The 24,340-nt window shown below is 46.4% G+C and overlaps 2 protein-coding genes across 2 annotated transcripts; one reads left to right on the top strand and one right to left on the bottom strand.

Annotated features, from left to right (window-relative positions):
- Positions 1-2,050: 2,050 nt before the first annotated feature.
- On the bottom strand, positions 2,051-8,460 carry PSMA7 (proteasome 20S subunit alpha 7). Its single transcript, XM_062009103.1, has 7 exons — positions 8,289-8,460; positions 6,650-6,776; positions 4,897-5,021; positions 3,573-3,695; positions 3,060-3,179; positions 2,523-2,585; positions 2,051-2,282 (listed from the first exon to the last, which is right to left on the bottom strand). The coding sequence occupies exons 1-7, from the start codon at positions 8,382-8,384 to the stop codon at positions 2,190-2,192; spliced, it is 747 nt and encodes a 248-aa protein (XP_061865087.1). The 5' UTR covers positions 8,385-8,460; the 3' UTR covers positions 2,051-2,189.
- Positions 8,461-8,978: 518 nt separating this feature from the next.
- Positions 8,979-23,952, top strand: SS18L1 (SS18L1 subunit of BAF chromatin remodeling complex). The gene is made up of 11 exons (XM_010204482.2): positions 8,979-9,118; positions 12,629-12,705; positions 13,898-13,982; positions 14,793-14,937; positions 18,446-18,643; positions 19,604-19,768; positions 20,661-20,762; positions 21,157-21,249; positions 22,534-22,653; positions 23,596-23,723; positions 23,926-23,952. Exons 1-11 carry the CDS (start codon positions 9,050-9,052, stop codon positions 23,950-23,952), a joined length of 1,209 nt encoding a protein of 402 aa, XP_010202784.1. The 5' UTR covers positions 8,979-9,049.
- The last annotated feature ends 388 nt before the right edge of the window (positions 23,953-24,340 follow it).

Here is a 24,340-nt window from a genome sequence, read left to right as displayed (position 1 = left end):
TGGTTGCTTCCTCCTTTGGTCTGTGTGTAGCTCGGTGACATCAGCCCCTACAGCTCCTGTCCCAGCAAGTGCCTGTCCCAGCAGGGCTCAAATACCCACCTGCAGTGTTCTGGAGGTCTGGGAGGAACTGCTTGGTGCTCAAAGAGCTGACAAAGCCCCACAAAGGTGCTGGACTGCAGCTGCTCTGGGTGCCTGCCTGGGCTCCTGGAGGGGGAAGCAGGAGTGTCACTGCCCCGGCCCCCTGGGGTGGTCTTGGCCTGAGGGGAGGGCTTTGAGACCCTGTGGCTCGCACTGCTGCTGGCCACTGCAGGAGCCACAGAGGCCTTTGGGTCTGGGCCCCCACCAGCAAAATGGGGGGTGTGGGAGTTCCCTTGGGAGCTGCTGCAGGGCTTTGCCCTGTGTGGTGAAACAGTTTGGGGGAGGGGCTGTGTGAAGGTGGGGGACTGGGAAAGTGGAATGGTGATGCCCGAGGTAGCTGCTGGGTCTGAGGTGCCTGTGGCAAAATGAAACTGTTGCTGGTGTGCACTGATCCCTTTCTAAGGTTGTAATTGCTCTTACTGCTGCAGTGAAGCCTCAGATCTAATCCATACAAGCTAGCCACTGCAGTGAGTGCCTTGGAGCCTGCCCAGCTGAGCCTGTCTCCCTGCAGTGTGAGGGGGGCTCAGGGCTGAGCCCTTCTTCCCAGTGAACACTTGGTGCTGGGCCTGGGCAGGCACCTGCTCTGGGGTTCTGCTGCAGCCCCTTCAGCTCCCAGGTGGGAGATTCCCACTGTGAGAGAACAGCAGGGCTGGCCTGTGCAGGGACCCAAACATGCTGTTTTGTTGTCCAAGCACTGATAGAGGAAACCACCCCAAATTCCAGCAGCTCCCTTGTGCTGTTGCTGATGGGGTTGTGCTGCAGCTGTCCTGGCCTTGGTGCCCGTGTGATCTCTGCCCACACTCCGCTCTGCAGCTTTTAGCTGTAAACAGCTTTGTTGTGGTGCCAGAGGCTGGGGAGTGTGAATGACTTATCAGGGAGTTGCAGCTGCAGCCTGGAGCAGCCCCAGCACCTTTCCCAGGGAGCTGGGACACTTTCAGTCTCTGCTGCCAGCCGGGCCTGGCTGCCTCCCTCCCCAGAGGCTGAAGAGCTGCTGTCAGGGGCTGTGCCTGTTCCCATCTCCCTTCTGGCAGGGCAGAGATGGTAACAGCTTTGGCAGAGCCAGGGAGGGAGAGGAGAGATGGCACAATGCAATACCTTACTGAAATAAAATTGCCTCCTCCCACTCCCCTCTCCTTTGGGCTACTGTTAAAGCAAATGTCTGTACCTCAAGCTTTGCCACATTATCCATGTTCAGGGCTGCAGGGAGCAGATGAGACGGAGAAGATCCTGCCCTCAGGAGCAATGTGCCCTAGCACCCAGCAGCAGCCAGGCCAGTCTCCCCATCCCTCAGCACCTGAGCTCCTTCCTGTTGCAGAGGGGCACCAGCTCCTGCCCCTGGGACCAAGCCCATGAACAGGCTCAACCAGAAACTAAGTTAATCCCAGCTCCTGGGGGAAAGCTGCAGAGGCAAACACAAGAGGAGAAAGCAGAGTGGAGCCTTCTCTTTGAGTACATCATATGTAACACTCAGACGCAGCATGAGGAAGCTGCTGCTGTGACACTGGCAATGCCTTACCCTGACCCTAAGGAACAGCACCAGCCCCTGGGAGAACACAGACCCTAACACCCAGCCTCATCCTCCCTCTGACCCCAGCACACAAACACCAACAGCCACAGCACTGGGGTGCTGCCCTGTGCCTGCTGCTTGAAGAGGGGAGGGAGGGAAGAAAAGGCCTAGAAAAGTCAGGTTGTGGTGAGGCTGTAACACAACCCTCCAAACAGCAAATTAAACTAACGAGGGAGAGCTACCAACTGCCAGAGTGGGGAAAAGAATCACTAATAGAAGTGAAGTGTCTGAGGAAAAAATGCAGAGTCTTTGTCCTTTAATGGGTCACTGCTGCTGTTTTGTAGCCAACCAAATAATCCTGGGCAATTAAAATCCAAGGAAGGGCCATATTTTTAAAATAACAGCTTTAAAAAAAACCCCAGTAGGTTTATTGCAGGTCTGGAGAGGGGCACAGGATGAGGGAGTGGAATGCCTACATGGTGTCTATACAGAATAACCCATCACATGAATTAAAAGAAGCAGCTAAGCAGTTGAATTTCATTCATCATGATGTTTTCTTCTGTTTTTTCTTTTCGTTTTCTTCCTTTTCTTTCTCAATTTCAGCCACATACTTCTCAATTTCTTCAGGGTTTAGGATCTAAAACAGAAGCACAGGTGACCCTCAAGATCCTGATACAACTCAGAGGCTTTTATCTGAGCAATCCCAGTTCTGACAGGGGAAGCAAGCTACTTGGGATTTATCTGGACACGGGTACCTTGCACAGACACAACATTCCTTGGCCGTCACCACCAGGCAGCGTTTGCCCAGGCAGAGTGTGAGCTAAGGGGGGGAGTTACCGCGGATCAAGGTCAGTGTGGGGGGACCCTGAGCCCTCACCTTCAGCGGCTGCTCCCGCCTCATCACCGCCAGCTCGATGTTCTTCCCCCCAGACTGCACCACCTGAGGGAGAGGCAGAAGGAAGCATCACCAGCATGTCTAGTCCCCAGTTCCAACAAACCCCTTTCAGGACTTCCAAGGAGGAGAACAGATGTGAGGCCGGGGGGGGGCATTTCATCATCAGCTCCAAGCTCTTGGCTCCAGGAGCAGCATCACTCTCAAATAAACTAAGTGTCCTGGTTGTGCAGAACCCCTCCTGCCCACCACCCCACTTCAGCCCTTGATTACATCTTGAACTGCATTACACAAGTCAAACATGGTGCATGTGGTTTAGCACGGCTGGGGGTGTTGGTGTGTCTGTTCTCCTCCCCAGAGCTGCAGGTTCTTCTGTATAAGCTACAGAAGCTGCCACCTGAAATATTCTGAGCCTGGAGTTGAGTCCCTCAACCCCCAGGGATAGTTCACAGGCCCCTTCATGGCACTTGCCCACAGCACACAGAGATGGCCACGTGCTGCCAGGGAGGGAACGGGGCGCACCTCGAGAAGGGCCTTGATGACCAGTTTAATGGTGAGATCGTCTGTTTCAATGGCTTCGTCAGTGTAGTTCTTCTCCAGGAACTCCCGCACGGATTTGGCTCCTCTGCCAATGGCATTGGCCTGGAAACCCCAAAGGCAGAGAGATGATGAATGCAAGTGTAGAAGAGATTTCACTTACAGAGTGAGCAACAAGAGAGAGTTGTGCAATGACAGCATCTGAAGCCATTTTGTGATCACCACATATTTCTCAGGAGCCTGAACATGTTACTTCCCACGTCACACACAACAGCAGCTGCTGGGCACAAGTGCTGTGTTGGGTTGTTCTGAAGACAGGACAAGACTTCCCAAGTAAAGCTGAACTGCAGACTGCCCTGCACCATAGATGTGAGCATTAGAGACTTCTGCAAGCCAGCAATCTGGCCAAGGAGAACTTTCTACAGCAGCCCCTGTGCCAAGGGGATGTGAACTCACAAACACTGTGTTACATCTCCACGGGAGCCACGACCAACTCACCTTCCAGGCATGGTACGTGCCCGAGGGATCGGTCTGGTACAGCCGGGGGGTTCCATCGAAGTCAAATCCCACGATGAGAGCAGAGATACCAAAGGGTCTGCGCCCGTTGCTCTGTGTGTATCTCTGAGCAGAAAGAAAAGACACTTCAGAAGCAGCTCTAAAAACATGTTTAGAAAGGATAGCTGACACTGTAGAACTTACAGTGGGAAGAGGCAACAGAAGTATTTCTGGAGGCTCTCCTACCAAGCGGCCTGTTGTCGGGGTTCCATGTGTCACCCACAGCACAACACACAGCAGGGAACAGGGCTGATGTTCACCCCTCCCCACACACAGCAGGGAAGGGGGCTGGTGTTCACCCCTCTCCAACAGCCCTGAGGTTCGCTGCCTGTCTCAGCTGTCAGGAGCACCTCCATGGCTGCTGGCTGGTGCCCACGCAGGCAGGGCAGGGTCTGCCAGCCCAGGTGCAGTGCTGCTTCCACAAGCAGGCTGAGGGAGCCAAGGAGGCTGAGGACACCTGAACACCAAGTTGGGTTTCCCCGAGGACTGGCAACACTCCCAGCAGCAGGCACAGCCTCATCTGGGCCATAGACAAAGCTACAGCCAGCGCAGTGGTCACCCTCCTGCCACATCACACACCAGAAGTGGCCATGGCCACAGAGGCCCAGCAGCACCATCCCAGCAGGAGATCAATGGTTTCTAAGTCTGTAACAGTTTTAGAGAAATGGTGAACCTGCCAGAAGAAAAGACACAACTGAAGCCCTGGGCAGTGGCGGTGAGCTCTGGCAGCCCAACAGCTCTTAGGCTGACACTGCTCTCATCATCTCTGCACTAACACACAGCCCTGCAGAAGGAGATCAGACTTTTTCTAATCCCTACTAGTTGTTGAAAATCAGTTTAATCCACTGGCAAGTGAATAATTTTATCCCAGAATGCATTTTAAAGTCACATATATCAAATGCAACACACGAAGGACTGTGCTGCTTTTCTCCCCTCTTAGGTGAGGATGTTTGGCTAGTAACACGGCACCAGTGTTAAGAGTGAGAGCTGGAGCTGTGCATCAGCAGCATGCCCCCAGTGGCATCACAGGTGTAGCTGTGCTGTCCTCAAAAGTACTGGCGAATTTCTTCATGTTGGAGGGAAAAAACAAACCATGGTCAACCCTCCTGTTCCACTACTACATCCCTACTTCCAATGATGTGTTTTCTAATGCTGATTTTCAGCAGCTGAGCAGGATGAGGCTGGGGCAGATGTTGCCCATCCTCAGTCTGCACTGCTGTAGGTCAGTCAGGACAGACTTTAAGCATCTCTGGGCAGCCCAACGTACCTGTTTGAGGCTGGCAATGTACCGTGTGATGTACTCCACGGTGACAGGATCCTCCACGGTCAGGCGGTGGCTCTGGCACTCCACACGAGCTCTGTTGATAACGATCCTGGCATCAGCCGTCAGCCCTGCAACGACAGGGGATCTGCAGGGTCACAGCTGACCCCTACACACAGATAAACTCACTGCCCTGGCCCCAGAAGGCTCAGGGGGTCAGCACCAGCAGCAGTGAGAAAAGCAAAGATCATACCTCCTCCAGTTTGCTGAGCAAGAGGGTTACTTCTAAGGCAAGAGAAAGAAGCTGGTGTACTAAAGCGAGCAGAGGATTCAGTATAGAGCTCTTGTGTTTGAGAGTTAGGTGAGACAGAGCCTTGAACTGGGGATGGGGATGTCACTGCCAGACTGGCAGCAGTGCATCCAGCAGCACACTGCCAAAGCCACCTCAGACCACACACACGGGCTGTATTTCGTGCACAGTCCCCTGACCCTTAGCCACCTTTCTCTGCACAGCAAGGCTCAGCCAGCTGATGAGCCAGAGCACCCCTGTCAGCTGACAAAAGTGAGTATTTACTTCTTATTTTACACTTGAGCTTATGATGCCATTTTCAATTTACAGCCTTGTTTCTATTAGAGAATTTTCTCAAGGCTGTGAGCCCACCTGCACATCTCCCAGCCCTCAGCTAAGGCAGCAGAGCAGCTGAGCCTTCACCCCTGCACACCAGAGCTAAACCCCATCATTCTTGCCAGCTAGATCAGATCTCCCCTTAAAGCACTACTGACACAAAGATCCTGAACTACTTGAAGAGAGCAGCAACCTTCTGAAACACATTTTTCCCTCCATTTACTTTGGGTTAAGTTTCGTGCCCCCTGTTTAAGGTCTGAACAATGGAAACCCAGGCGTCTGGAACAGGAAGAGCGTGGAACTGGGATATTTATGCTTCCAACCCAGAACTGTTCATTCAGGAGGAGTCTGAAAAGTTTATCTTTCTTGGCTTGATACACATGAGAAAAGGTCCCTGTAACTGACAAATATCTGTTATAGCTCCTGTGATATTTGTCATCAATCTGTATTGTAGAGAGATGTTGTGTGCATTTGACCAGGACATCTCTGTATCTGTGCCAATGCCACATCAGCTCAGTCATCATCCTCACATTACACCTACAGGACCTCAGTAACTTCAACATGCATTTCCTCTCATTAGCTCTCTTTATTTTTGGGAGGGGGAGCTCTCTATGAGAAGGACATTGAGGTTCTGGAGAGAATCCAGAGGCAGGTACCAAGCTAGGAAAGGATTTGAAGCACATCTCAGATGAGGAAGGGCTGAGGGATCTGGGGCTGTTGAGCCTGGAGAAAAGAAGGCTCAGGGGAGACCTTCTCACTCTCTACAACTACCTGAAAGGAAGCTGTAGCAAGATGGGGGTCGACCTGTTCTCCCTGGTAACAAGCAAAAAAACAAGAGGAAATGGCCTCAACTTGCACCAGGGCATCTGTGGAGGAATTTCTTTCCTGAAAGGGTTGTCAGGCATTGGAAGGGGCTGCCCAGGGAGGTGCTGGAGTCACTGTCCCTGGAGGGGTTTCAGAGACAGGTGGATGTTGCACTGAAGGAAATGGTCTAGTGGTTGATAGGGCTGGGACAAAGGCTGGACTCAATGGTCTTACATGTCTCTTCCCCCTGAAACAATTCAATGATTCTATGATTCTCAGAATCCATAATCATCCCAAATAACCACCAAAAGCCCAGGAGGGGCCATGTACCCGCAAAAGCCATGCAGACGTTGTCATCCAGGGCGCAGATCTTCCGGACAGTTCTTTCATCTTGAAGTTTTGCCACAGACTTCTTTTCCACACCAAGAACAACAATATCCTTCCCTCTTACTCCAACCTTCAACACATAAGGAAGAAACAAAAAAAGTTAAGCTAGGCCCCAAAAACCTACTAGTTGCAGACTTTACTGAAACGAGTAGGAAAAAACTCACCACACACAAAACCTCCACATGTAAACGGCACTACAACTGGAACACAGTGTTTGATTTCCTACTGCCACAATCTGGATGAAGGACTGATGTAACAAGAATGCATTTGATTCCAGGGGCCAGTTTCATCATCAGTTTATACTCTCAAGAGAGCCTTTCCCACTCCTCCTACCACCCATATTTTCCCCAGCTCTCCCCAACACCGGCGTTAGCGTTTCCTCAGCCACAAAACTACTGCTGCAGCTGGTCTGTTGGTATTGCTCCAGTCAGAACCCAAATCACTGAAGATTAAACCAAGTAAAACCTACAAGCAACCTGTCAGCAGCTTGCTGCCTTCTTGTCCTAATCCAGAACTCTTCCAACACTGGGGAGGAAAAAAGCTGACCTTCCACACTCCTTCCCACTGCTTCTCGTAGGGTGATGGGAATGATTTTTGTTTTAATAGACATCCCTACTGTTAGTGTGTTAATGTGCTTCATCACACTCAACAAGACTGATATATATTTGATGTTAGCTCCACTTTACAGTATTTTTCCATTTCCAGAAAACAGAAGTCTATTCAGCACTGACTCGTTACATTTATTCCCATCCCAAAGGCAGCACATTTGCTCCCAGGTATTGTGTTATTTCTGAATTAAGAGAGATTTTGTTTTATCCTTCAAAAAATGAAATAAACCCCAAACCCTTAACTGAGCAAAACCTTGGGACAACTGGAAGCTAAGAGCCAGAGAGCTGCTTCAGAGCACTGGCACAGGCTGCCCAGGGAAGTTGTGGAATCTCCTCTGGAGGCTTTCAAAACCCGCCTGGACATGTTCCTGTGGGACCTAAGTGGACCTGCTTTAGCTGTGAGGTTGGACTGGATGATCTCTAGAGGTTCCTTCCACCACCCCGTGATCCTGTGATTCTATACGCCTTTACTGACACGTTCCCCAGGCCACTGGGAATCTGCACCCTGTACAGGCACAAAACAGCACATGCAGGATACTGTCCCGCGGGTCCGCAGCAGCCCTGCCTCTCGGCCCTCGGGCTCTGGAGGCTGACGGCAGCCACAGCAATGGCTCTCGAAACTCCCCTGCGCCGGGCCTCGCTTTCAATGGCTCAATACATAAAGGCCCCAGCGTTCCTCCTCAGAAACCACAGCGCCGGCCCGGAACGGAGCTTCACCGACAGCACGGCGCCGGCTCTGCGGACAACGCTGGCTTTAGAGGCAGCTCCCAACGCCTGCCTTGGCCCAAAAGCCGCTGCTGCGGCCCCGGGGCATCCCTCCGGCCGCAGGTGACGCTTCCAGCCGGGCGCTCGTTCCCCGCCAGCCCGGCCCCTCGGCGGCGGGACCCGCAGGCCGGGAGCGCGGCGCAGGCCCCGCTCGGGCCTCCCCTCGGCGCCCGGGCCCGGCGCACCCGGCGCACCCCGCGCTCACTCACCGCCGTGGAGCCCTTCTTCACCGCCTCCTGGGCGTACTCCACCTGGAAGAGGTGCCCGTCCGGGGAGAAGACGGTGATAGCGCGGTCGTAGCTCATGGCTGCGTCCCCGCGGGGCCGGCTCCGGCGCCTCCCTCAAAACCGCACACTCATCCCCCCGCCCCCTGCGCGCCGCTTCCGGAGCCGCGCGCCATTCCCCCGCCTCGCTACGCCAGCTGCGTACGCTGCGCCGGCCCGGGCGGGCGCGGCCCGCTCTGCGCTCCCGGCGTACGGAGCCCGCGTTACGCTAGCCGGCGTTAGGCGGCCGCCTCCGCTCCCCGCCTCGGCACCGCACTCTCCCCGCGCTGCGCACTCGGCGTACGCGGCGCCGGCCCTACGCAGTTGGCGCAGCTGGCGGCTGGCGGCGAAGGCAGGGAGCCGCCGCTCGCCTGCGACAGGAAGCCCGGCAGCAGGGACGCACCATGTGCGGGCGGCGGGGAGGAGGCGGCGCGGCGCCGGCCGCCGCCGCCCGCCCCCGCCGCGAATCGCCGCCGCCGCCTCCCCGCCCCGAGCCGGGGGGCGCGGGCGGCGGGGGCGAGGGCGGCGCGTGGCGGCCGGTGGTGCGGTGCCGGCGGCTCATTGCGGGGTGCAGGTCGTACCATCTTGCGCCGGCTCCCCTCCCCATGCACTGCGGAGAATCCTTGCACGGCAATAGCGGCCAGATAATAACAATATTATTAGAGCCTGGCAACAATATATTATAGACACATAAAAAACACCCCACCATGTCGGTTGCCTTTGCTTCTGCTCGCCCAAGAGGCAAAGGGGAGGTCACCCAGCAAACTATCCAGAAGGTAAAAAAGCATGCTTTTATACAGACAATTTTAGACCTTTATTCCGTCCGTGCTCCCGCAGCCGAGGAAGGCGGCTGATTTCTAGGGCGATCAGGAAAACTCGTGAATTTGCGAGGGCTGCAGAGATGGACAGCTGGAGAGAGAGGTGGGGGAAGGAGGAGGAGGAGGAGGAGGTGGAACAAAGCAAAGGTGTTCAGATCCCTGCAAAGAGAGAGCGAGAGAAGGACTCGGACTCGGGGAATAAAATCGGGCTGGCACGTTATCTGCTGCTCGCAAAGGGGAAAAAGGCTGCCAGTCATACACTGGGGAATGGCAATAAAACCTGCAGATGTATGGTTAATTTCTGGTGGTATGTCAGCTCCCGACCCCCCGAAAAAAACAACCTCCAAAATGAATTAAAACGAAATAACTGAATTTGCAAGGGATTCCTTTTGTATTTGGATGCAGAATTTTAATCTCGGAGAAGACAGAGGGGGCACCGACCGCTGCTGTTTTGCATATGCTGTTATGCTTTGTGATGTGTTTCTTGATGTTTAACGACAAACAAAGATTTGGAGAGATTGTCAGTGGAGAGGAGCTCTCGGGATGGGTCTGGTGTGGAGGCCGAAGCAGAGGGTGTTAGCTGGGACGGTATTGTTGCCTGTTTCGCAGGATTGACAGCAGGGACTGTGCCCACATGCCCGACAGCCCTTCCTGCTGCCGAAGGGCACGGTCAGTGAGGAAGAGGCTGGAGATGTCAATAAAGAACATGCATGGTTTTACTTTGACCGCTATTTGTCATTTGTTCTGCTACTGAATTTTGTGTGTTTGTCCCCGGCCCTCCCCACCCCATAGGTCTCGGGTTTATGTGGAGTTGTGTGGTGTGCTGGAACTGAGGGGTGTGTGTCCGCTGCTGAATGGTGACCAGGGCAGAAGTGCCATTGCTAATCCAGCAATTTACTGATCATCAGTGGGTTTTGCAGCCAAACTGTGATCTGGTGCCTCTTTATGAGTTCTAGGGGGAAAAAACACCCCAAAACACCTCAGTGGAAGACTGTGAGGAAAAAAAGATTAAGGCAGAGCAAACTGCCACAAGAGAAACAGAAGAGTCTCTCATCAGTCCTCTGAGTCGACTCTCAGGAGACTACTGGGAAACTAATCCCATTTAGTGTAGCTCTTGCAGCACATGTGGTATTGTGAACCAATTACTTTGAAATACTGAAATCTTTCAGACTCAGTGGGTAAGTTTTTCTCTAACCTTCAGATTAGTTTGGGTTAGGGCAGAATGTCATAATTCAGGCAGTTGATACTTAAAGCCATGGCTTTATCCACAAAGGGCAGCCAAAGTATCTGCAGTTTGATTTCCAAGCATTTTTCTTTTTTGCATATTCATAAACTTTATGGAAGGTTCAAAATTATATTTCTTTACCAATCAGATGTAAAAACATTTCCCATCTCAGGTACATTTGCTGGCATGTTACCTCAGGGCTGTTCATTGATGCTGGGCTGTTGGCAGTGATTTTGACAAGTGGTGGTGCTGAGGAGGAGACTTGAATAGGCTTTATAAGTCATGTACAGAAATGAGGCAATGAGAGGAGGAGCAGGAGCTGGGCCATGGACTCCAAAAATCCTCACTGAAGTGAGCTTTTTAGAACACATAACAATTTCATTGAAAAAGAAGACTATTCTTATTTGCATTCATAATATATCAGCAGCTTATGAACTCAATTTTGTTCGTCTTTCAAAGCTGTAATGATTCCAGCACCAACCATGACATGACACCAGTGGTGGTGGTACTTTAAAATAGTTCATCAAACAGCATTTGCAGAGCAGTGAACTTCAGTTTCTCCTGTGTAATGGAGACCAGAACTCAGTTCTTTTTGCCCAGCAAGTTAGGAACAGAGCTATTCCTCATTCCCAGTATGCAGAATGTCCTTTGGCTAACTGTAGATGCATAGCCCTTTTCTGATGAAGATACCTGTAACATCTGGGGCTCCTGCTGTTAAATATGTATCTTAACTGAATGTGAAAATGTTGTCAGTGATACTTTTGTGGAAGCTGCAAAGGACAGGTTTATATTCTTTGCCAATTCCACATACAGGATTTTCACCTGGAAATCCTGTATGACAATGAGTAGGGAGCGTGCAACAAAGAGCCGTGCTGGGATTATTTTCTCTCAGAATGAGCTGCTGTGCCTGGGTTGCCATGTGAGTGTAGGCAGGAGGAATGTGGATTCTGGACTGACAGAGTGCTGACAGGGAACTGGGGAGGGCAGTTGGGCACCACAGCGCCAGGGTCCTCAGTCCCCCGCCAACCTGAGCCACAGGGGATGCGCAAAGGTGTCCAGCAGGATTAAGAACCTGCAAATCACAAGCAAGAGGCAAGACAAGCTGAGTTCTCTGAGGAAGTGACTAGCTAGATTGCAAGGGCATTAAAAAGACTCATCTGCTCATCTCCCTATCATCTAGCCCTTTGTTTCCATCTAACGGGTCAAGAACTTGTTCTGATCCGTGTACCTACACGGATTAACGCACATTTAACACCTATGGACACATGTTCTTTCCTCAAGACTTCTCCTGTCCTGATGACACAGTGGTTCCAAGGCCCAATCATGCAAGACTTTTTAGCAACAGTACCTACCAACTGTCTTATGTAGTGAGATTTTGCCAGAGGCAAATCTAAATTGTAAATCCTGCTGTTGTTTTTCCATCATTCACCTGCAGAAAGCTTGCCACGTTCACCAGACAGCTGGGGCAAACTGACAAACTGTTGTATTTTAAACTGTAAAACAAATCAAAGGGTATTTCAAGCTTTTAATTGTGTTACAAGTTCATTAAATACAGGTCAGTGGTCGTTTTGTCCAGCAGCTCTGATCTTCTTGGAACAAGTCAGTCACTAGAATTTATTGAATGAAGCTCAGCCAGCAGCCAGTGATACGCATAAATTAACAGATGTATAATTACTCTGTTTTCCTTTGAAGTCCTCCCTGTATTACAACTGAACCGTCCCAGAGGACATATTGGGATGTAATTCTCTTAAATACAGTTTCAATAGATCCAGTAATGTAAATTTTACACTCCAGCAATGTGATAGTCGTCTGTGCAGGAAAACTAGGGAGTTTCAGTTGCTGGCAAGTATGTTTCTTACTTGCAAGTAGGCATGTTAGTGAAAAAGGAAGCTTTGGAAAGGGCTGGGTGATACTTTAGGAGGAGGCAGAGGTATTTCACAGAGAAAATGTTTCCCTTCTTTAGTGTAAAAATCTGCCATTTAAGGAGCAATAAAGGTAAGTCCATTCATTGTTCTGTGTTGGGGTATTTCAACTAACTCCTTTTCTCATAAATGAGTTGTTTGTGAAGCACAGTCTTGTGTCTCAATAAAATCACATGTAGGTACTTTGTAATATCCCAAGGTGACAAAGCTGCATGAAACCCCATCCACTGCCCAGAAAGATGAATGTAGAGAATCACAAAGCCACAGGAGTTTAATCCAATTCTCATAGTAACGTGTTTTGATGGTGTTTCTTTTATGCAGATGCTAGACGAAAATCACCACCTAATACAATGTATTATGGATTATCAGAGCAAGGGGAAAACTGCAGAATGTACTCAGTGAGTATGATGAGTTTTGGAGTATGGTAGAATTTTTTAGTGTACTTTTTTCTCCTCTGTTTACTGAGAAAACACCTGAACTCTGTGTTTTTTAGATTCACTTGTATTAAGACATGTATCAGATCAATTAGTACAATAATTCTAAACACTTGTGGTTAATGGACCACTTGTTCTCTGCAGATTCCTGAAGCACAAGTGGAATCAGGTACAAAGCTCGTAACACATTTTCCTCAGAAAGGAATTAAACGTTGATCAGCTGTGTGGTTATCTATGGCTAAAACAGTATACACACCAGTTTGTGTCAGTGCTTGCTGTTCTATGCTTTTATAAACTTGATGGGTTAAATTTCAGTCAAGAAGAACAGCCAGGCTGCCCCATGAAAAGTCAAGTTATGGGGTAAAATGGGGAAAGCTGTACTTTTCCAAAAAGTTGTCTAAAAAAAGATAGCTTTTGCTAAAGAGAATGTGTCATCATTCTGGCTTCGTTTTTTTGCTACTTTCCCCCCTTCCCATCTGTTTTCGCCTTTCCCTTTCCAGCAGAAAACGTGCTAAAAAGCATTTTCTCTTGCCTCCTTACAACCCTCCCTCTTTCCAAAAGTTTGACTCTTCCCTTTGCCCAGTGGCACAGCTGTTGGTTTGCTTTTGGATGCCCTCCTGTTCTTTATTATGAGCTTTTCCAATTCGTCAAGAGCTGTGAAGAAGCATAAATGGTTCTGGTAGCACCTGCTTGATTAAACACTCCAGTTAAAGCACTCTTGAGAAAGCTCTTGTTCGTCTCAGCTTGCTGGCAGGGCAAATAAGTTTTGGTTTCTGGAGTTCTGGAATTTTATTACTACCAGGACCCTTGTTAAACAGAGGAAGAAGTGGCTAATTGTCAGAGCAGATGCCCAGTGTCAGTGCTCAAAGACTGAGGTCCCAGCTTCACAGTTCACATGCTTTCAAGGGAGAGTGTGTTTTAACTCTCCCTTCCTCCAAGTTTACCCATTTGTAAACGAGGTGTTGAACACACACTGATCCTTGGTGAAAAGCCTGACAGCATAGACTTGGGTCATTACTGCTGCTGTTTCTTGTGACAGATGAAAAGTGAGCTGATGTAATTCAACTAATTTGTAAAGAGGGGGAAAAAAAGATGAATATTTGGAATTTTATGTCTTGTTAACCCTTTCCAAATAAGTTTTACTCTTATTCTGTAGATACCAACAAATCTTGCACAGAAACCTGGTTTACTTGGCAACAATAGCAGATTCTAACCAGAATATGCAGTCCTTGCTTCCTGCTGTAAGTACCAGTGCTATCATCAGATATATTTACTGTCTCAGAGGGAAATGGCCTTTGATCCTGTTACTGATCATTAGCAGTAAAGCATTTTTCAGTATTTTTTCCAGTTAAAGTTTCAAAGTGATCAAGCAGACCACTAAACCAATGAAAAGTTACTTTTACTGTGTTTAAAACACATTCTTTGGGACACTTGTGTTATTCTCCAGCTCTATGTACTGTAAGTGGTTGCAGTGCTACAGAGCAGAACTACCTCCATTTGTTCCAGATTCATTATTCTTTATCTATTCTTACTGAATTCTTTACTCAGGAAAAACAAAAGCCACTATTTTACATGAAAAATCTAATTCAGCACTGATTTGTCTTTACACATTGTATTTTTGTTGCTAAATGGATTGATTTTGGAGGTATCACACATAACAAAGAATATGGCACAGCTTTATGCTTGACAAAGGCCAATTTGTCAACATGCTTCTGTATTGTCTGTGCCAGTGGCTGTGCCCTCTGCAGTTATGTTCTGACCAGCCCAGAATGAAAGTCATGTCAGTACAGAATGGGCACAGAAACCAGGATCTATTATAAGCACAATTCGAAGGTCTTCAGTGTGCTGCCTGATGGCTTCTATATGTCATGACAAACGTCACTCACTTGTGGTGATCCAATGAAGAAAGGTTTATACCAGCAAGCCTCAAAAGTAAAGGAAGCACCTATTTAGTTGCAGTTTTTAGTCATAGTCAGGCTAATTTGGGGGTGGTTATTTATTTAATTTAAAAGCCTAACCAAAAATTTGCTTCTCCTCCTTGTTATTTGCAGCCACCAACGCAAAACATCAACTTGGGCCCTGGAGGAATGACTCAGAGTGCATCCAACCAATCCCTCCATTCACAGAGCAATCTCAGCGATGCAATTGGGACGGGCCTTCCTCCTTCCTCCCTCATGCAGAGCCAGATTAGCAATGGTGAGCTTCAGTCCCCTTTGTGCTGCTTTGCTGTTGCTTAGCAACAAAATCATTAATGCAGAATATACTTACAGAGCCGTAAAAGACCTCTCCTAACTCACCTTTCAGGCATATGGGGATTTCAGCACATGCTGAAATCATCACAAAATGGCTACAGTCATTAATGGTGTTGGCAGATTTCAGTCTGCTTACTATTTCTATAGGGGAAATTAAAACACTAAAAAGAAAAGCAGAATGAAAATCACCAAGTGAAGCTGCATCCAAGTTTTTAGTAAAAAAACCTCCTGTATTGTGGTATTTTTATCTCAAATGTGGTGAGGCTGGACAGGATAAAATGGAATTGCTTGCATGACTAAGCACACAACCAAGCCTTTAGATTGCAAAGACCTTCCAGGAGACATGCCTTCTTAGAAATAATTTGGTGTTGCACCAGTCTTTGTCCTCTACAGAAGCTTGCAGAGATTGTACTATACAGCCAAAGAGTTTGCATGGATGCTTCCTATGAACAAGACAGGTTGGTTGTTTGGTTTTGTTCATGCAACTAAAAGAAACTAATTGAAAGACAAAAGCTTCTTTATATACTCTGTGCATTTTATAGTAAGAATAATCTGTTTCTTTGTTGTGTAGTTCATAGTTATTTAGTCAGCCCTTGTTTCTGTGGGTCTCCCCCAGAATGACAGAGAGAGAAAAATGTCTGAATGGAAAAATCAACAGGAGCAGATGCAAACCAGAAAATTACTGCTGGCTTTTTAAAACTCCATTTGTGGTCAAGCTGATGGTACCTTTGAAACTAATGGCTGAGGTACCTATTTTAAACAGCTTGTAAGGTGAACTTATTATATTTATGTAGGCCTTCTTTTTGAAAGATTGATTACTTAGGAGAAGTATTATAATGTCAGTCAGAACACTGTTTGGTGTTACTGGGAATCTACATTTTCAGTGATATTGTTGCTGTTTTTTCTTATTTGCCCCCCACCCTCCAGTTCTTTATGTAAGTAAATTTAGTGTTGATTGAAAGAACCAGATTGGCAGCCCTGGAGACTCCAGTCACCACAGAACAGAAGCAGCCAGGGCAGTTGACTTCATGTTGCCCCAGCTTGGTAAAACCCAGCTTGAGCTGTGGGGGGCCTCAGGGTAGTTCACTGTCTGCCCAGCTACTAAGACTCTGTCACCTGGGGAGTGCCAAGGATCTGATCATGGGAACATCAGTCCACTGGAAAGCAGACAGAGGTATTGCTCTGCTTCCCTGTGAAGGTGTGACTGGGAATGCAGGAGCTTGTGCTCTGCTGTGGGTGTAGGACCCTCCCCTTGGGCCTGGGAAGACTCCCTTTTGTTGCCAGTCTCTGTTGCTGCTGTCTCTGTGCCAACTACAGTCAAATTAACACCATGATGCTGTATGACACAGCATTCTGGGTGTTCAGGTGGGCTTTGAGGCCGAGAAATTCTGTCACATCAGTCAACAACTGATGCACAGCAGGGTTTTGTTTTAAATTAGGAAGAACTATGCACAAACAAAATCTGGAATTCAAATACATGAGCTCTAGTCCTTGTGAAAATTTCTTATCTAATGGCAATAGGGATGGCAGTCTGTAATGAACAGGTATGGCATTGTAAGAGAGGGAAGAAGGGGGGACAAGCCATAGAAGCTACTACATTTTATTCTTTCTTGTCCCCAATCAGGGCTTTAGAGGAACCACTCTGCAAGACAGGAACTATGTAATTCCCTACATACATGGTAACTCTGCAGAGCTGGGTCAGTTGTAGTGATAAGTGTTGATGGGGACAAGCTAAAAAACAACCAGAGACTTCCAATAATCCATCACCCACAAGTCAGTGTCCTTCATGCCACAGCCCTGCAGGAAAACCCAGTAAATTCCATAATCCAACTAGTAAAACTCAGCTGCCTCCAGCCAGAATCAGGCCCAGCTGAGAAATCATGAGTGAGGCCTTTCAAAGAAAAGCCCAACTGCCTTAGATTCATGAAAGTATGAAAGAGGTTCAGTGCTTTGTATTTATCTTATTGTGTCAGTGTTTTTACTGAAACACTTTTGGTCATGCTTTCATGTTTTCCCTTACAATCACAAATTAGCCAAACCTTTTTGTTTCCCCCCTTTAAAAGCAGCCAAGATTCTCTCATGCAAATAGGGCAGAGCTTACTAACACTTGCTTCACTCCATCTCTTGCCTCAAGCAACTACTGGCTCCATTAAACAGTAAGTGGCCTTGTGTGGCACAAGTGGAAGTATCGGCTTTATGAGACACACAAAGCCCGGAGCAAACCAGAGGGTTTACTGTCCCTCTGTAGCCATACATTGACCTGGCTCCACTGATTTCAGTAGAGCTGTCTCTCTTCTCTCTTTTTGAAAATGCTGCTTGCATCTCTCCATCAGGGGAAAATGTAACAATCTACAGCACATTTTCTCATTTTGATGCCTATAAATGCCATTAAGAGTAATTAATGAAGTTTGCACTAAGATAATTAGACACATTTTTCAGAGGCTGTATATACACTTAATAGCTGTGACTTGAACTATCCTTATCTAAACATCACTACATAATTGTCTGTTGTAGGGATTCTGCATGCCTTCCGTTCTAGCTAAATGAATGTAGATTGACAACAATACAGGTGGAATTTAGATAGACAACAGTACATATGATCACAATTTAGATAGCAACAAGACACAATGAAAACAGCTTCTCCAAACTAATTCATAAAAGTATTTACAGCAATAAATGACAAAAGTAAGACCCATATTCTCTCCAGTTTTAGCTACCCAACAGCAACTGAATGTTTCAAAGTCAGTGTGTTGCCAGGTAAGCAGGGTGATGCAAACCCTGGGGCAGTCTGATGGTTACATTGAGTGATGTTGGAAAAGCAGTACCATAACAACACAGATTATAACGGTGACTTGGAAAATTTACTTTCCCAAAGTCTGAGGTACTTCCAGTGAAACTTGAGCAGAGGGAGAGACAGGCTTACCCTGTGAGGAGACTGAGCCCTAGCTAAGGTTAATTGGTTATAGAGGGACTGGAGGGATGAGTAATGTGCAAAGTGTTTCTCAGCCACTACCGTGCCCTCCCATTGTCACCATCTGTGTGAAGAGGGAAGAGGAGCCAACAGCAGGACAGGAGGAAGGAAAGGACACACTGCAGAAGCCTGGGGTGTTCCCAGACTCCACATGTTTTCTCAAGTATCTGAAATGACTGGCATTTGTTAATTCTGCTGCCTGTGAGGAACTGCTTGTAGGGCATTGCTGCTGGTTTTGCTCTTCAGGTCTGCAGTTCTGGTCAGCCTGGACTGGGCTGCCAGGGAGAGGGGGATCATTAACTGTGCAGTAGGCAGTTTTCATTTGTATCTAGATAACAAAGAATTTTTATCATGAGGATTTTTTTCTGTTTTGCTTTGCCTTCTGATAAGATATTTTAGAAAGGCCATGAGGGCTTTAATGCTCACTGTACCTTGCCAATAATAGCACAGATTTTCTTGTTGCTCTCTTTAATTTCTCTAGGTCCTAATCACGTGTCTATGCAGCAGTCAGGCCAGAACACTATGCCCACGACCTCTCTGAGTATGACTGTCAGCAGTCATGGAACTGGGCCTGGTTATAGCCATACAGTGCCTGCATCTCAGAATGTGCCAATGCAAGGCCAGGGGTCAATAGGCAATTATGTCTCTCGAACAAACATCAACATGCAGTCTAATCCAGGTAAACTCCTCTTCCTCCTTCTGGGACAACTTGACTTTTCAGTGACCTCAGAGGTTTACCACACATGAATTTGTTCTGGAAATATTTTCTGTAGACAACTACAAGCACACAAGAGGAAAAAGCAGCTTTAAGGCTTTCAAGGTGTCAGGCACCTTGTGGAAGCCAGAACAGTTTCAGACTTGCTTTAACATACACCACTTGCTATGGTTTGCAATGAGTTGGGAGAAAGAGGGTCAGCTAAAAGTGTAGCAGCAGTCTGCTAGCCTCAGAACTGGGGGAGGGATCCAAGAAGCACCTCTATCCTAGCTGAAAGAGGTGAATTGATTGCACAATTACTATTTGTACATTACTATCCCATTTTTGTGATTTTATTGACACTTCGCACTGCTTGCAGGGCATAGACAACTCAGGATTAATCTCTTAATATGTAAAAGTGTTTGGTAGTGAGTATTGAATGGGATGTCCAATGCTTAAGAATTCCTCCTGGCAATATGAAATTTAGGGATGAAATAAATCCTAGAATGTCAGTTTATTGAAACTGTATAATCATCAGGTACATAATCAGATGGAAGCGGAGGAAAGAGCTGATTAGAAAAGAAATGAAGCAATGAATTAGTCAGTAAGTAGAGGAACAAGCATCAGTTCTTAATTCTTTCTTAAATCCTACTCTAGTAATGATTACTTTTTGTAAAAAAACCCTAATAATAATCAAGGCTAGATGCATTTTTTAAATATCTGACTGAAGCAAATGGCAAGAACTGACCATGTAACAACATCCTTTCTGGGCTACAGTGCAGAAGAGTTAAATAATGTGCAGTAGGAAAACATCTCCCCCTGTGGAAAATTCACAGAATGATCAGGATGCATGCTGGTTGAGGGCTTTACCTTGCTTACTGAGAGACTTAGGGAGAGAACTGTCACATCCTTTTAGAAAACAAGTGTTTTCTATGTACATTGTAGTCTCCATGATGCACCAGCAAGCAGCAACGTCACATTACAACTCGGTGCAAGGAGGAAGCCAGCATTACCAGGGACAGTCCTCCATTGCCATGATGAGTCAGAGCAACCAAGGCAACAGCATGATGGGCCAGCGACCAATGGGCCCTTACAGAGCTTCACAGCAAGGTAAACTCTATTGCTAGCTTGTTGCTACAGTTCTGATGAGATTGATGATATTCAGTCTGTCCTGTGGGGTAGGCAAATCAACACAATTTCCAAGTCACGTTTATGAAGAGGGAATCCCATCTGGGAACACAGTAAATCTCAAGTGGTGGAAGTATCGTGACAATCAGATAAACTTTAATGTATTCTCAAGATTAATTATTTCAGGTGCTTGAGAACCAAATTCTGTCTAAAAGGGATCACGTATCAAAGATGAACAATTTGATATATGGCAGGCTGAAGCCACTGGGAATCTTTTCAGTTCTTTCAAGTGGCATTGGATCAGCTGTAACACAGCACAATTAACAAAAAGCACATTTCTGCAAAGAAGATATAATTTGACAGCAATTAGTATGAAAAATTAGGCCAAGGAAAGGAAAACACCAGAGGATAACTCCCATGCTCTAAGACCTCTCTGGAAAAAGTTCTAAGTGGTAATACAATCACTAGACTGATTCTAACATAAGTTGTATTTTGCTAAGAAACAAATTAATACATGAATTTAAATAGATTTAACACTGACTGTGTTCTTGAGCATGGAATACATTGCTGTGCTTTCTAAGAACTTGGATCAGTAGGTGAAACGTATCCATTGCTTCCAGCGATGCCACAGAAGTGAGTGATTTTAGGACATGTTACTGACCGTTGTGTAATTTCAATTTCAACCATCTTCTTCTGAGAATACAAATGTATTTCCTCTTTCTAGTGAGCATCTTTAAAACTGCTCTCAACATACATAGCTTCTTTACTTATCCAGATGTAAACACTGTTTTCAGTTCAGAAAAAATAGGTAAGAAAAACCCAGCCCTTAGGAGTTCAGGGGCTCAGTTTGCTCTCTCTTGTCTTTGCTGTGCAGGTTCCTCGCAGCAGTACATGGGTCAGGAAGAATATTACAGTGAGCAGTACAGTCATGGACAAGGCTCATCAGAACCTATGAATCAGCAATACTATCCAGATGGTAATGCCTCTGAGCCATACTCACTGTAATGCTGCTGAAGTGTAGACCAGCATGACTGCCACATCCATGGGTGGCAAACCCAGTCCAATTCATTTCCAATTTTAATGCTAGAGAATTCTGATCCCAAGGCATGGGGGCCTGGTACACAACCATAGACATCAGTGCCTCCTGCTACCCAAACTGCTTGGAAAAGAGCACAAAGCCAAGTTTGGATTAGTGAATGCAATCCGTAGGTGTGACTTCCCTTGCCATACATTCAGCTTCCTATCTAAGTGGTCTGTGTTTCCTCTCAGCCTCATCATTGTTCATAAGCAGGGTCATAATATATCATTCAGTATTATATCTTCAGTGATACTGACAAGTAAAACTGATAAATCTTCGCAATTCCTTGCAGGACACGGTGATTATGCCTATCAGCAGTCGTCCTACACTGAGCAGAGCTATGACAGGTCATTTGATGACTCTACACAACACTATTATGAAGGAGGTAGGAAAATATTTTGGCAATCTTCATAAACCAAACCTCTAACACCCTAAGATACTGATGAAGTGCTTATGAAAATGTAAAACATGACTTGCGATTTCTGCATCACAAACTCCTACTTACCCTTTACTTAAGGAGTGTGCAGGAAATAGAATTTAGCTATGTATAACATGTTCTATAGCAAGCCTGTATCAGACTGTCTACAGTGGTGTGTCAGTAATGGCACTGTGAGGCAGCCATGCTGTGCAGCCTTGTGGGATCACCAACAACCTGTACCTAGCCTCATACTCATTACTAAAATGATCCTTGGTTGTAGCTGAGACAGTTGGACTTGTAACTTGTGGATACTGAACTGTTTTTTTGCAGTAAAAGACTTCCAGGATCTCACTAACCTCCCTTCTTGCAAAACTGTTTAACAAACATTTTATATAATACAAATAAAAATGGCTGCATTAAAGTAAAAGGTTGTGCTGACAAAGGTAAACTAACATGCTGCAGGGAGAAGTGGGATTGAGAGCAGGAAAAGAATGGCAGCCAGAAATGGAAATTTCTGTTAAGTAAGAAAGCCTACTGGCCCTTACCAGTTGTGAAAAACACATGAGTTAGATGAAAAGAACCTTTGAAAATTACCAATACTATGAGTATGCAATTATACCATCAAAAAACTTCAACAGTAGTTAAGTCAGTAAATTCAGTAATACTATGAAGATACTTGAACTGTAAATTAACTACAAAATCTTAATTATGATACAGTAAGATGGCATTTAGGAAAAGCAATGCCATCTGTATAGCCTCTGTTCATTTTGCTCTTTCAGGATACCGTCAATGGAATTTCCATCATAGGTATTTCAAAAAATACCAGTAATGACTAGATAAGTTGTCTTTGTGGGATATATGAATAAACATCATTATCTAGAAGACAATACAGTGAGAGGGCTGCTTGAGAAACCAGCTGTTTACCCTGGCACCCTTATCTTTGTGACTCTAGTTTTCTTCTGAGATATTTCTGGGGTTAAAAAAAAAACATTTTGGGGAACAGGTTGCTCCTTCGTTTCTTTGTTTAGTGATATGTATAAACCAAGGACTCTCTCCTGTTCTAAAGAACTAAAAATCTCTGAAGAAATAAACATCCTGATTGGCAAAACACAATCGTCTGTTTCTGAAAACAAAAGAACTTATCTATGAGTTCCAAACCAAGGTTCCTAACGCCTTTGTTTTGCCTATCACATGTCCAATGAAATACCTGTCTCATCTGTAACCAAACTGTTTCAATTTGTCACTCTTCAGGAAATTCTCAGTACAGCCAGCAGCAGGCAGGATACCAACAAGGAGCTGCACAACAGCAAACGTATTCCCAGCAGCAATACCCAAATCAACAAAGTTACCCAGGACAACAGCAAGGATATGGTAAGAAAACTCTCACTGACCTGTCCAGTGTTGGCAATTCTTCATTCCCAACACCTCCATTGCTGAGATAAGTACTGTTCTGTTAGCATCCTGAATCCCCCTCTCTTTGGAAAGAAAGTCAGAAAGGCAGAAATTACACTTTTGCCTCATGTTGACTTCCTGGTCAATGTCAGTGGGAGGTCACTGCCTGGATTCTCAGGCCTCCTACACATCTAATAGTCCCGCATCTGACATGAAAAAATAACATCAACAGTCCAGAGAATCACTACTCCCTCGCTTAGATTTCTGGCAACATCATGGAGGTGTGATTCCTTGGTGAGGGACCGAGGCAAAAGGAAAAACATGGAAGTGGTTTAAAGATGCAGCTAATGCTGGTGCCAAGCTCCCGCTCCTCCATGTCCCAGGGGCAAAAGAATCCAAGCTTGATGGCTGAGTTGTTTGACCAACTCCAGGCAGCTTGTATGTATCTTCAGCCTTTGGGAGAAAGAAATAATTTCAGGTTATTTAGTATAAAAAACAAGGGCTGGAGAGATTGAGAGAATGTAATCTTAGCTTCAAGGCAAGGGATTTGTGGTGCATCCTCCAAATGTGATGGTACTTGCCCTTGAGCTGGTAATGTTAACCAAGCTGGATAAATTTACGTTGATATAAGCAGGTTGGTTGGGGCATCACATTTTCCTGTTGTATCCAGTGACAGGACAAGGGGTGATGGGAAGAAGCTGGAACACAACAAGTTCCATTTAACCATAAGGAAAAAATATTTCACTGTTGAGGTGAGGGAGCCCTGGCCCAGGCTGCCCAGAGAGGGAAGTCTAGGAAAATTTACCCCCAGTTCACACTTGCATAGCTTACTTTGTTGTCATCATGGTTTACATTATGTTAACCATAAGAACTCTTCCTAGCAAATCCAGCCTTAATAAGCAGATTTCTCTGTCATCTCAGGGCCTGCACAAGGAGCCTCGTCACAGTATTCCAGCTACCAACAGGGACAGGGGCAGCAGTATGGGAGTTACAGAGCTTCTCAGACAGGCCCGTCCGCTCAGCAACAGAGGCCGTATGGCTATGAGCAGGTAAATTGTCTGAATCTCTGCTGTGAAAAGCATTTAGCTGAGAGCTCCACATATAAATCTATCTGGTAAATTGGTGAAGGCATTTTTTGATGATACTTCAGTGAGTCTTTCAAAATTCATAGACCAGAAGAAACTGTCTCACTCCCTGTTTGTAAATCTCTGACATGTTACTCTCCAACATTTTTCTTTCTCTTTTTTATAGGGACAATATGGAAATTACCAGCAATAAAGGAATATGATCCTGTGTCAGATGCATTTCAATAGGATCTCCATCTTTTGAACTGGATGTACAGGCAGTTTTGATTAATTGTAATATGTTGGTTACCCCTTAGCACAAAGCAGCGTCTGTATGTGAACAGTGTTCATTTCATGCTGGATATGAAGCAGTGCACTACTGGTAACAAGACAATGCTTTAATGGTTTGATATTTGGTGCTGTGTATAGTACTGTCTGTTGATACGATGCAGAAGTTTTACATTTACCCCCCATCCCCACCCCTTGCCCCATTCTTGATGTTTCTAAATAGCTTTAGGATCATTTGATCACAGTTGTGCCCCGTTCTGGAAAACAGCCAGGTTACTCTGCAGTCTGGCTCAACACAAGCTCGTTCAGTCATA

This window comes from Colius striatus, chromosome 16 (assembly GCF_028858725.1).
Source record: "Colius striatus isolate bColStr4 chromosome 16, bColStr4.1.hap1, whole genome shotgun sequence".
NCBI classification, from domain to species: domain Eukaryota; kingdom Metazoa; phylum Chordata; class Aves; order Coliiformes; family Coliidae; genus Colius; species Colius striatus.
The sequence above is the reverse complement of the archived record's forward strand: the minus strand, read 5'-3'. Positions and strand labels throughout refer to the sequence as shown.